General features: G+C 37.7%; 1 protein-coding gene across 1 annotated transcript in view; it reads right to left on the bottom strand.

Moving 5' to 3' along the window:
* Nucleotides 1–13,136, bottom strand: part of GOLGA5 (golgin A5) — a 16,434-nt gene extending 3,298 nt beyond the window's left edge. The window contains exons 1-10 of the mRNA XM_010003724.1: nucleotides 12,519–13,136; nucleotides 9,532–9,753; nucleotides 7,925–8,144; nucleotides 7,256–7,379; nucleotides 6,498–6,701; nucleotides 5,189–5,359; nucleotides 4,402–4,530; nucleotides 2,391–2,489; nucleotides 529–754; nucleotides 1–44 (exon numbers count right to left, since the gene is read on the bottom strand). Coding sequence (XP_010002026.1) covers nucleotides 1–44; nucleotides 529–754; nucleotides 2,391–2,489; nucleotides 4,402–4,530; nucleotides 5,189–5,359; nucleotides 6,498–6,701; nucleotides 7,256–7,379; nucleotides 7,925–8,144; nucleotides 9,532–9,753; nucleotides 12,519–13,083 — 2,004 coding nt within the window. The 5' untranslated portion in view covers nucleotides 13,084–13,136. The remainder of the gene's footprint in view (nucleotides 45–528; nucleotides 755–2,390; nucleotides 2,490–4,401; nucleotides 4,531–5,188; nucleotides 5,360–6,497; nucleotides 6,702–7,255; nucleotides 7,380–7,924; nucleotides 8,145–9,531; nucleotides 9,754–12,518) is intronic.
* Nucleotides 13,137–13,745: the final 609 nt, after the last annotated feature.

Below are 13,745 nucleotides of genomic sequence, written 5' to 3'. Positions count from 1 at the left end.
ATCCACGTCACTGCACAGGACAGGGACATTACGCATACGAGCACCTACTGGAAGGGAAAAACAGCAAAAAATCTCATTAGCCTAAAACCAGCTAAATTGTTGCTTAAGTAAAGCAAATTGTCAGCGTATTACAAAGATAAATAAAACCAGTATAAAATCATAATTGATCTGATTTAGTGCAGTTTTGCTGGGGGCACAGACGTGTGTTTGGAGGGGAGGATTCTTGATAAAATTACCATCAGGTCATAATGTTTATTCAGTTTTACTGTATTTTAAACATTTATTTTACCTCAATAAATGGAAATCTTAATATTCAATTCTATCATGTAAGAATAATTTTATTACTAGGTGTATAAAAGGATGGGTTTGATAATGTCACAGTTTCTCCATTTGCTTCTATTTCTCATACAGTAAAAACCTTTGATAGCATTTCCAGTACTAACTTGGATAATCTGAAAACAACTACTTTATTTACATTTTTACTAGGTATCACAGAGAGAATTTTAAGTTTTATATTTACTTATTTACCTTCAGCACCATCAATCCCTGCCATATTAATAGAAGGTCCATTACTACTAGTGCCTTGGATAGCCTTCAGCTGCTGTTCAAGTCGTTCCAGTTGATAGACAAGCGAGTTTTTCTCTGTGCTGAGGCTCTCTAACATGGTTTGCTTCTGAATTAGTGTTTCTGTCAGTTGATGAAGCCGATTTTCTAATTCTGTCTGACTACTACTACTTAGAGCCTTGTTTGTGAGCTAAAAAAAAAAGCAAAAGAAAAAAATTAAGAGTAAGTTCCACATCTGATCAACTGGCCTATTACAAAATTTGAAACAAGACAGCCCTCCAAGAATGAAGTTACCCCACTGAAGAATTTTTATGGGATAATACTACCAAAATGATCATCAACGAGCACAAAAAAGAAGAAACTTTTGACAGCTGGTAAAAAGATTTTACATGACACAAGAAACTGTGTGTAAGAATGTATTCCTATGTTTTCCACCTCTAATCGTATGAACATTTCTGCATAATCCTAAGTTTCATCACAAAAATCAGTGCTATGCCTCAGAGCTGAGTTTAAATGGCAGGCATGACAACAGCAAGATAGTCCAGGCTGGCTACCATACCTGCAACTGCACAAAACAAGTGAGCCCATAAAATGTTTTCAAGTGAGGAAGGAAAAACCCAGTACAAACAGGGAGACCCTGATGACACTCTGCAGGAAAGCTTCAGTGACAATGGTGAAAATGCAGGACATGTTGCAGAAGAATTGAGGAGCACTGAGGTAGAAAACATGATTGTACTAGCAAATAGAAACTGCAAGGACAGCAAATTAAGACATGGATTAGGTAATCCAATTTCCAGAAAATATTTAAAGCAAATGGGAATCTCTCAATTAGCCATATGTGCAATAGCTCATGTATTCACTACAGTCTTGGACCTCAGCCACTTGTAGCACCACATAACACAAAAATGTAGCTTCAGTGATGAAAAAACAGAATTAGAAGGAACCAGACACAGTGAGATATCAAAATCACAAACTGGATGCAATGCACTAAGGCAGGTGCAGGTAGTCCTGAAGCTAGAATTACAAGAAGAATCATCTGCCAACAGTGTGATACAGAAACTTGTATCACAACACAACAATTTGCAAATCCTCTGACACTATAACTGTACAGCTGACATTAGCTGACTCTAGACTATCAATTTCTCTACATGTAGACAACTTTTCATTACGCTAATTTACACAAAAGAAGGCCTATACCTTCATGCTGCCCAAGGAGACTGTGCGGATTGACAAGCATCAGAAGGTTCCAAAAGGGTTAGTCTGATTCAAGGGAAACAGGTTCATAAACATACTGGTGGGACTTAGTAAGGAATTAAACACTAATGTCCCTAATTCAACTGCTGATGCAAAGTGAGTACAGGGCAGTGAAGAAAACAGCCAGACTCACATGCTGGCCTTGTTGCCACTGTCCAAGACAGAACAGTGGACTACATGGATCACGGAGTCTGTAGGGTGGTACTTAGGTTCTTATACACAGTTAAAAGGATCTTAGCAGAAATTACAGTGACCTAATCAAACACCAATTGCTTTTTTTAGCTTTCAAAAAGAAGAATGTTGATCCAACACCACCCCATCAGGTCTAGCTGGGACAGAGTTTGATTTCCGCCGCCCCCCATCAAAGACATAAGCACACACAGTTATAAATTAGGCTATTTACTACCTCATGGCTCCCTTATTGTACTCAAAACTCTACTCTGCATTAAAAACAAGTGCACTGTAACTCATTAGTAAAGCCTTTATGTTTACTTTGTACAGTTTGATCAAATAAATTAATCATCAGCGTTTTCAAAATTGAAGGTGAAAGTTTTTTTCTATACACACAGTACCTGATTTCTGAGCTTCTGAATTTCTTCCTCTCTGTCTTTTATTCTGCTTTGAAAAGTGTTCTTGGTTCGATACAATTCTTCTTCAGTATAACGGAGTTCCTACAAAATTTATCCCAATCACAAATAAAACATTTTGTTGTATTTTGAGAGTAATTTTCTTACCTAGAGTTTCACAGTAAAACACCAGAAGGCAACATGCTGTGATTAAATATAAACTGAAATTTATCTTAGCTAAGTGTCTGGCTAGGAGAGGTGGGGGGAAGAGAGCTGAGTATGAAGGCACAGCCTACAAGACTTAATAAATTATTCTGTGGAGACTGAACTAATATAAGTATTAATCCAGACTAGGTTACTAAGAGTCACACAATTTCATAGGGACAATGATTTATTTTCCTTATACTTTCACTGTTTATTATTATATCTTGAAACAATGTCAATAATGTAACTGAAACAGTTAGGAACTACTTTGGAGGGGAATCTGTATTCCTAAAATAAAGCCATCAATCCAAGATACTGTTTTTTTTTTTTAAGTGTTTGAAAACCCTTAGCATACCTACCTATAATTCTGCTTAACACAGATCCTCCCTTAACATTTATGATAAATTAACATACAAGATGTGAAAGGGGAAGGAATATTAGTAATTGACAACTTACTGAACAGTAAATTTAACTGTAAGCTTTGTTACTCCCATTATTTAGTGACTATTTGAAAGATTTGTCATGCTTATCTTTTAAATTAAGACAGTCTTCAAACTTCAGCTGTCAGTTGCTACAAAAAATAGATAATAATTTTCTCTCTTCAAACCATCAGATGTACAGGAAATAACACCTCTACCTATTTTCCATCTTCAGTCTCAGAAACCTTATGGCAATAGTTAAAGGAATAGCCAGATATAAAAGACTGTATTAAGTATCAATTCACACAATTACTTTAAAAGCACATGTAAATGTTTCATCAAAACAAATACTTCTGTTTCTGTAATAACTGACAATGCTATTTTTTTTTCTAATTACCCTCACTTCTGCTATATGTAGTATTGACTTAAAATATACCCCTCAGGAGGGCAGGAGTAACAAAATACAATCTACCATCTGTTTTGATATAATAAACATCAGGTATCCATTAAGAGCAGACCTCAACTTCTGCCTTTTAATTAGTTCAAGCTGCTAGCATCTCATTAAAATGTAATTTCTGGAAGGACAGATAATCCTGTAAGATACACTATTCCTAGGGGATACAGTGTACTCTCCTGCTTTCCTTGTTATTCTCTCTACACAAGCTTTTTCTTATGGAGAAATTTTTTAATTGGGTGCAAAGCATTTGTCCGATTCCTACTGAATAGTAAGTTTGTTCACCTGAAATATGAGTTTGCCTTTTTCCCCCTCATCTTTGCACAAAACTGCTTAAATCAAGGGGCATTTTGCTTAAAAAGATGACACAATCTGACAAAATCAATTAATATAATTTTATCAGCAATTTGTCTAATAGTAAGTAACAACATTTAGATTCAGAACCGAGTTAACAAGTGGATTAAAAAAATACCTATGAATTGGTACTACAATCACATTTTTTTACAAGCTAAAACTCACGTAGTGATTGTGTGCAGGAAGCTCCACAGTAATCATTTTCAGTATTTGGAGTTTCTTGATTTAAATAGTGTTGAAAATGTTACAATATCCCTATTGTTTGATTCTTCCCATGCAGAATAAAATTTAAGATCATGAGCAATTTTGTGCCCTCCCAGGGGTCATGTTTGTTCTTTAATACACCAGCAAGATCTCTGTTAATTAGGAGTATCCAGAAGGCCGTGTCCATTGCTTAGCACTGGCTGTGCTTTGCTTGGCCTAGTGACATCCATTCGGCTTTGGGGGATTTCTTTGGAATACTAGACAAAAATAGCCCACATACTGTATAAGCTACTCACTTAATAAGCTAAACTATTATTAAGCTTTACTGATGACACCGCATGAGGTCTAAAATAAGACCATTCAGCTTTCACTAATTCCTTACCTGTTTTTGCCGTTCTAGTTCAGCTTCTGCATCTTGCTTGGCCATTTTCTGTGATGCTATCTGCTCTTGTAGGTCTTGAAGCTGGTCTCGCACTGACTCAGCTTCACTCACCTGCTGAGTCTCCATATCCTGAAATGAACAGAAGTGTAATAATTTCACTAACATTCAAACAATGCTGCAATCTGTCACAGGTGATAGCAAAAAAGGTTGTATCTGCAATATTGCTTCCAAGGAAAATGAACTTGAGGATGTATTAAATAAATAACATTTGGTCGTTTTATATAGAATATTTTTACTGACATAGTAATAAAAGAAATGCATTTTGTGAACATGAAAAGCCTCCACTTTTTCCTTTCTACTGCCTACAAGCTAAACCTGTGCACAGTAGGCTTGCGTGTAACTGCTGGGTTGAGCCAATTACACCAGCAGATGACTCAGATTACAGCTGCTTCAAGGATTAGTAGCCCTTGCAGAAAAGGATCCAAGCAATCTCTACAAAAATCACAACACTTGTTTAGAAAGCAGCCCTACCCTCAAAAGGAGCACACAGTAGTGAGGGAAGAGAGAAGTAGTATCTATAGCATTCCTCCCACCATGAGCTGAAGTGGTGGGAGAGAACATGGAAAGTAGCTGGGTACCAATAAGCACTTGTCTCACCTTGAGCAAAAGCTGGCTTAATTTAATACTAGGTCAAATAAACACTAGAAGCAAGAGCCTAAAACTATACAAGAAAACAGTCCATTGTGTGTGGGTAACTGCAAATACACATATACACAATCATAGTTACCTGCAATTCTGTTCTCATCTGTTGTATTTGTCCCATTAGTTTTTGGATTTCTTCCCTCTGAGTGTCTCGCTCATGTCTCAGTTCTTCTAGTTCCATTGTGCTTGCAGTAGTACTATCCAGGCCTTCGATACCAGAGCCTTCTTTTAAGCTGTTTATCAACTTCTCTTTAGACTGAAATAATAAACCAATGTATTATTTATAGCAGTATTTAATAAGTGCTCAACTAGAATATGCCAAAATGACTTCGACTTAAAATCAAAATGCAGACATACAGTAAAAGAACTGCTGTCCTTCTAGCCAAGTTAATAATGATCCTACACACTTTAAAATGAAAATGCTTCCCCTCTGATAATTGTTCTGATTTCCTGTATGGTATAAGAATGGATTTAACTGAAATCCTGTGTCAACTGAGCAAGAGTATAGCTTTTCCTTTTACAAGTGCTTGGAATGTTAAACATGTAATGGGTAACAATAAGCTACCATAAGAGAGAAGATGGACATTAACAGACACTAAAGACAAAACCGACCCCCTTTCAGTCCATCCTTTCTCCTGAGAACAAAGCCAAATTAGAACCAAATACAGCAATAAATCTTCTGGGAGAAAGGATGAACTGTTTTACTCAGAGTCAACTTAATGTTAACTTGACATTGACTTCTGATATTATGTTTTTTATATTTATCAAGACTATTTAAAGCCTGTCCTAATTAGTTTTTCTAAACAGAGACCTTTATCTTCAACATGTTGGTAACTTTTATAAACAATACTTAAATTTACCAGGTTTGGACTTGGTATTTTTGACAAGTAGTATAGAAATCTGCACAAAATACCTGATATTGCCATTGTTTATATAACATTGATCATACGCAACCTTTCAGAATATTCAAAAATATTTTCTTTGGTTTACACATAAGTATCCATTACATGCTTTGCATCAGCCTCAAGCAGAATAGAGCAATATTCTTGACTCAAGAATACTGGGTATGGAACAAGGTACAGGTTACATCTGTTTATCAGTCTGTGTAACACTGGACTCTTGGATGCAGAAAACACTGACAGATGTCTCACTTATTCGGACTCTTCTTCAAGGTCACAACCTGAACTTACATTTCAATTACTTAATTTGATCTGTAAACTTAAATTTACAAAATGTAGACTGGTAGCTGTTCTGCATAGGTATCATGACAGATGTCCCAACATATACTATAGGTCACATAAAGAAAAACCCCACAAATTAGATTATTTGAAGCATAACACCTTAAAAAAGTTAAGTGCACAAATCAGACTGGATTTCTGTACACAAATGCTTACTTGAAGTATGCGAGTAGCCTTCTGTTTATAGTCTGCCAGTTCCTGTTTTGTAGATTCTAGGTGGTTTTTAGTTACTTTGACTTGCTGCTGAAGTTCATCAGCTCGCCTCTTCTCATCTAAATACTTTCTTTCTGCTACAGTTATCCCTTCGGCCAAGTTCTGACGCTCTGCTTCCATTTTACTTAGACGAGCTGCAAACTCATTCTATTGGCAATAAAGAAACATTACTTTGTGTTTAAACACAGTCTCAACTTTAACCTACAAAGAAAAAAAGAAAGTCTAAAAGCAACTACACATGACACAACACCTCGTATCTACCACCTCCAACTTCAGGATGCATTAGAGCCATGTGGAAAGAAATCTGGCTTGCTTCAGCCATTGCCAAATAATGTAAGTAAAAGTATTAATTTCATTACCTCACCAGACGTAATGAGGGAATAACAATCTTCCTATTATTTACGTTTATTTGATAAACAAAAAGCAAGCTTTCCCCGCAAAAAATATTATCAAAACCAGAAACTGACAGGGATTTTCAAAGATGCTATTACACATAACAAAGGCCAAGCTAAGTGTGGAAAGCGGTCTCCAGAAATTATGTACATATCTTTACCAGAGAAGTAATTGTCCAGCTTAACAGGCTTAAGATTACATATTAAAATTGTATAACAATTTGTTGTGTAACAACATAGCAGTTGGAACCTCTCAAATTTGATCTCAAAAGCAGAGCCTGAAACTCTTCCTTACTACTCATGTCTAACCTGCATTTGTTTGTAACTTTCTTGCTCTCGCTTGAGTGCGGAGTCTGCATCACGCAGCCTCTCTTGGAGGGTTTGAAGGGCTTGATTTTGCAAACTGCTCCCTTCGCTGTGGTCCTGTATTATCCTGAAAGAGTGAAAAAAGTCATAATTGAAAAAGAAGAAATCTAGTGTGATTTTCAGGTAGAAATACAACTATCTGGTTTTCAGAACAGCTTTGAAAATTTACCCAGTAAACTACTGAATATGTCTGGCTGCAGGTGTGAGGAGTTAATGACTCATGCACCTCCCCCCTGACCTGTATTCTGGAGTGTTTAATTGCCAGTTTACATCCCAACTCCGAGATAAGTCAGAAAAGTCTTCAAATTTGAGGATAAGCAAATGTATTTTTCAAGATCAAACAATTTTTCTTGAGATCTTCAGCTTCAGGCCTCTGACACAAATATAAATACTTTATAGAAAATGGATTTCTATAATCAGGTGACAATTGCCCCTATTTAGTAATCATTTGCCCTTTTCCCACTGCCAGCTACAATGTAATGGGCTTACAGCAAACTCATTTAATCTTGATACTTTCCCTTTCCCCATTAGTATATTAATTTTTATTCTTAAGGAGACTAAATTCTACCTTGAATTTTCAGACTGATTACTATTTGCAAAATCATGAAGTACCGTGATTTTTCACTCTGCAATGCTTCCAAAGCTTCTGTGCGAGCACTTAGGAGCTGATCAGCTTCTTGCAACCGTACTTTCAGCACAGCCAGCTGGGAATCCTTGGCACCAACAGCTTCTGTCAGATCATCAACTCGAGCTCGAAGTTCTCTAACCATCCTGTCACTCTTTGAATGGTCGGCATTCCACTTCTCAACCCTTTCCCGGGATTTGTTCAATTCTACAAAATTAGGAGTTTGAAATGTACAGAATAAGGCAAGCAAGGTCTTGTAAATGGCCAGGATGCACACATCACATTTCTTAAAAGAAAGAAATTAAACACAGCCAAGTTGAAGTAATACCGAAAGTTTGAGCTACCAAGAAGTGACAAATGCCAGGCTGGCTGTGACAACATGAGCCATAATATTTTGCACATAACCTTAAAACAGGTATTTAGTTCTGTGTCACACTGCACTTGACAAATTTCACCTGTCCTGCACCCTGCAATGGCCTGCTATAGAATAGCCCTGTGTGAGCAGGCCTTTGGAAACCTCTGCATAAAGCAGCCAGTTCAATTCCATGTGACAACAAGCTCAACCTAGGAAACAGTTAAAAAATAGACCAGTATTGAAATAATTCCTGAATACTTACTGAGGCTTCTGTTTTTAATCAAAACAACACATATTAAGCTTCAATGGAAACTAAAAATCAAATTTTATATTTGTCATTGCATTTGGCTTTGAAAAAGCTAGTGAAGTCATACAAAAATACTACATTCTATATTTTTACTGTAAGCTTCTAGGGATCAGATTATAGCCTACAGCCAGAAAGCAGTCAAATTTTCAAGTATTTACTGGAATTTACCCATTTAAAAATCAAGTATTTTGCAATGGTCTTTAAAAAGCAGAAAAAATATTTTAATCACAGAAACACAGTGTGAGGCGTTGGAAGGGACCTCTGGAGATCATCCAGTCCGAGCTTCCTGCTAGAGCAGGATTCCCTAGAGCAGATCACAAAGGAACACATCCAGGTGAGTTTTGAATGTCTCCAAGGATGGAGATCCCCCAGCCTCTCTGGGCAGTTTGTTCCAGGGCTCTGTTAAGCTCAGAGTGAAGAAGTATTTTTTTAAATTCAGGTTAAATCTCCTGTGTGCCAGTTTGTGACCATTACCCCTTGTTCTGCCACTGGACACCACTGAGAAGTGTCTCACCCCATATCCTGATACTCACCCTTTAGACATTTATAAACACTGATGAGATTCCCTCAGCCTCCTTTTCTCTAAGCTAAACAGACCCAGCTCTCCCAGCCTTTTTTCACAGAGCAGATTCTCCAGCTCCTTACAATAATGCTGTTTGCTAAAGCCATTTTAGTAAGATGCAAGTTTTGTAACTAACTTGATTGGATTATTTTATCAACAATTGTGTTAATTTTGTACTTGAACAAAGCTTTTTGTTTCTCCCAGCTCATTATTCAGAAACTAAGAATAATTCTGCTTGGGCAGGCATACATGCAAATTTAACTAGAAAAACTTTAGTACAAATACAAAACACTAACACAGAAATAGCATTGTTTTCTAGTTCACTAGCATTTTAGTAATATGTTACATTTTAGTTTCCAGACCATAGTACCTTCTTGTGTTTCTTTGGACCTCTGAATTACTGCAGCCATTTCCTGATTTAAAGATTGAACTTCATTCCGCAGCAGCTGATTCTCCAGGCGAAGATTGGAAAGCTCATGTGATTTGGAATCATCATTAGCTGAAGGACTGGGATTAGTTACTGCACTTACTGATGAATCCTTCATGCCATCACCTTGAGCTCCCAGTCCAGAATCTGAACTGTCTGGAGTTTCTGTAAAGAGAGATGCAAGTTATAGCTAATATACGTATTTTTAGGTTGCCTTGATACAAACTGCAATTCCGTGTTCTGCATCAGTTACTAAATGCATAATATATTAGAAAACCAAACAAAAACAACAAAACCCATCAAAATAGCTTATATTGAAATGGAATATGGAACTGCTTCTCTCAAGAAAATAGCACTAAGTAGACTATTCCACAGTATACATGTATCACAGAGCACTTTTGTTAATCCTGCAGGACAAGACATGGAAGTAAAAAAATTTCATATCACATTACTACATTTCTGTCAAATTTTGGATTTCAAAATATTGACACTTTTTTATGACTATGCTGCTCAGAGATGTCCTCAGAAGCTGAGAGAGTAATAGAAGCGATTAAGTACACATAGCAACTAGCCATGGGAATTCATTCTGGTTTTCCATTAAGATTTAGATTGCAAGGATGTAAATTTTATTTTTAAAAATTTGTTCATATGACTATACTTAATCAAACCTAAATACTTAACTCAGCCACTCACCTATATATTTTGGTTACCTTTATGTAAAAAATGCATTTTAAGAAAAACATCATCTTACTGATAATGCTGCATCAGTAATTTTCTAAAAATATGTTTTCAAGAGGACTTTTACTAGGAGAAATTGAGTTGCAGTTATTTGAAGCAGAAGTGTGATCTTTCCATTCTTTAAGGAAAAAATTAGGTAGATATATTCTGTCAAACTGTTAAAACCTTTCTGGTCAAACAAATGTTCACTCTCTAGATTATAGAAAGCAAAATACAAATTTTTCTTTTTTTTTTTTTTTCTTACATCTTAGAAGCTCGGTGAGAACAGTAAGAGAACTCCTGGGAGTAGTCTGAACAACAGTCCCTTGCAGGGAAGGAGGAACCAATAGCCCTTCCCCACCATGCACAAACACATACAGAGCATGCTGGATTAATGCTGTGAGATTGGTACAGCCACTGTAACCATCTTGATTCCAACATGCAGACAGCTGGAACCTTTCAGCAGTGTGAAGATAAAACAACACAGCATGCAATGAGCAAGCAAGCATGCAATCCAAAACGATTACTTCTGAATTTGCTATGTCCCAGATGAGTAACTGCTGAGAATCTGGGGGGACAGACTGCAACCTACTCCAAGCAAGACTGCAGTTCCGAAGTCACCTGCTTCACCTTCCTTGTCACCACTGTAACAGCCCCTATCACCCAGTCCCAGGGAGCAGTGGCAGACTGTTTATTCTGAACAACACACCGACAAGTAGCAGCAGTGACAGCAACTTTCCCACGTTTTTCTCAAACCTCTTTCCTATTTAAATGGTTCTATGATGTGTTCACTTAAACGATTTCCAAATTACCAGACAATTTATCCTCTTTCCTTTGTCTGGAAAAACTTAATAGACTAATGAACTCAATGAAGCAAGAAGTTAAGACTTTTGTAGCACATATTAGGTTACACCCACGACAACATACAAAGTATAACATTAATTGATTTTGTCTGCAGCAAATTTATCATAAGCTACTTCAACATATGCTATACAGAACATTTAAATGACACATCTATCTATACAATCAACTTTGAACCCAACATGCTCAAACTCTATGTGCTTCCTCATTTGGCAACTCCAAAATGCAAATTCCACTCAAAAATCCTCAGAAGAAAATTCAACAGGCCACACCGAGCAAAACAAGTATGTTCCTTAAGCACCAATCTGTAAGGCCATATAGCCAGGTCTAACATTTTAACAATGGTCATTATTATAATTATTATGATAATTGGTATTATTACTACTACTACTTGTCGAAAAGTGACACACCTAGACATATGCAAATATTCACATATTTGGAAGTGATGTCTTTATCTGTCTAACTTTACAGCATACTTAATGCAGCAAATAAAAAAACCTGGCATTTAGAATGTCTTACATGCCTAAAGTACTGAAATAAATAATAAAGCACTTTAACTACATTATTATGAAATAATATAAACATTCACTTCAATGTCATAAAATAAACAATAGTAAAATACCACAGCAAAAACTGAGTATAGGTTGGATAGTCTGATAGAGAACACAAGTTCCTGACACCTCCCAGCCGCATTCTCCTTGGCATTGACTTGAGAATAGCCCCAGCAACTGACCTGGGGGCTCTTCCAGGTGTCTGGATTTAGATTGCAGCTACAAACTACTCTTGGCAAACCTGAAGGCTTTATCTATTTAGCTCTCTCATGCCTGTAGCTCTACAACACCCTATCCACACCAAACTTTCCACTCTGCAGGACAAGCAAGCTTGACAGCTTACCTCTCTTCCACAGTGGAACAGAGAAAACCTCACATCACCTCACATGGTGCACTGAGCAACAGCCAACACCATCTACCAGCCTGTGAAAGTCACTCACTCATTCTCCTACATAGCAACAAGAGTCAAGGGCCCCTGAGTGATCCAACGAGTGCAGCAGCACTTGTAAGTGGGGACGATGCATGGTTACGTCATAGCTGAGGGAGGTCAAGGAGAGCAGCAGCAATGAGGTAGATGGAGAACACAAAATATTTAGGTAGTAATTATGCAGTTTGTTAAACTAGCACAGTATCCGAGATTATCCCAGCAATGAAAAAATGTGAGGGACCCTGCTTTACTCCACACATATGACATACTACAACCACTAAATGTTTCATGAAGTGATAGCAAATCCATTACCTAGCCTTACCCTAGACATACTTGGGTTTTAAATAGCTCTAGGTTCAATACTATTTAACTACCATTGCCTTGGCTCCTGATGGAGTTATCTTCAGTAGTTTTTGCACTCTGTGTACTGATAGATGCAGAACTAACACTTGAAGTCCGAGAGTGATTTTGAACACCAGGTGCCTTGTTCTTCTCTTTTTTAGAGTCCATCCTTCCATTAGGTTCTTTTTCCGAACTGTTGAGAAAATCAAATAGCAATTCATCATCAGGTTCAGACTTTTTTCTTCTGACAAAGTTTGAAGAAGCTCTGGGTGTGGAAACACTTTCTGCTGGAGAAACAACTTCTGAAGATGTCCTATGTGCTGGTTTAACATTGGCTGTTCCTGCTAGGATCGTGGCCTTCTGATGTTTAATATTATCAGCTGCTGAGGAGATGTAGGCTGCTTTGGATGAGGTCTGGTATTTCAGTTCTCCAGTATCCTGGTGCAGTTCAGAATATTCATTGGCAGAGTCCACATTCTTATTATTGTAAGCTGCACTGCTTGATGTGTCTTTTTTGCTCAGAGCTGATGCAGCTCCTTGATCAACTCTATTGAGTAGATCCTCTGCCTTTCCAGCAAGATCAGCAAGCCAAGACATGATGGATGTCTGGTGATAAACTTTACAAAATTAAAATGTCAGGAACATTTGCTGTAAAAGACATAGAAAGACGACAAATCAGATTGGGGTTGAGAAGGCAAGTTGTTACCTAAACAACTGTTGTGTTAACCTATCTGTGTTGTACTTATTTTAATACTTTTCACCTATTCACTTGGCATTTTGCTCTTTTGGTAACTGATGGAATTAATCCAAATCAGTTTCTGAGGAAACCAGACAAAACCAAGGCTCAGCAATCAGACCAGTGTATGTTTCTGGCATCAGCAGCCTGCTGCTGCATGTCCGGCCTGCTGGCAACTCCAAAACAGTAACAGAAAATAAAGTCTTCTTGCACCTGGCAAAACCAAACTCAACTGGAGGAGTTAAAGTGGCCAGATGCTTATTGCAGGGACAGGTAACAACAAAGGCTTAGATGTTTGGCCTGCAGACTCCTAACCTGGGCCAGAGAAACGCACTTCTCTCCAGCAGCCCCTGCAGACTGCTGAGCCTCTGCGGCACCAACACGGCGGTGCTTCTCGCCCTCACTCATAGCACTGCCCTGTGAGACCCCAGAGGTGACATGAGCCCCTGTCCCCGCCCCGGGAAGGGCCTTTTCCCCCCCAGACAGGCTTGTGCACGGCCCATCACAGCCACAGCGGGACGGG

Source organism: Chaetura pelagica, unplaced genomic scaffold, assembly GCF_000747805.2.
Source record: "Chaetura pelagica isolate M959 unplaced genomic scaffold, ChaPel_1.0 scaffold48, whole genome shotgun sequence".
Classification (NCBI taxonomy): domain Eukaryota; kingdom Metazoa; phylum Chordata; class Aves; order Apodiformes; family Apodidae; genus Chaetura; species Chaetura pelagica.
This window is presented reverse-complemented; position numbering and strand designations above follow the sequence as displayed.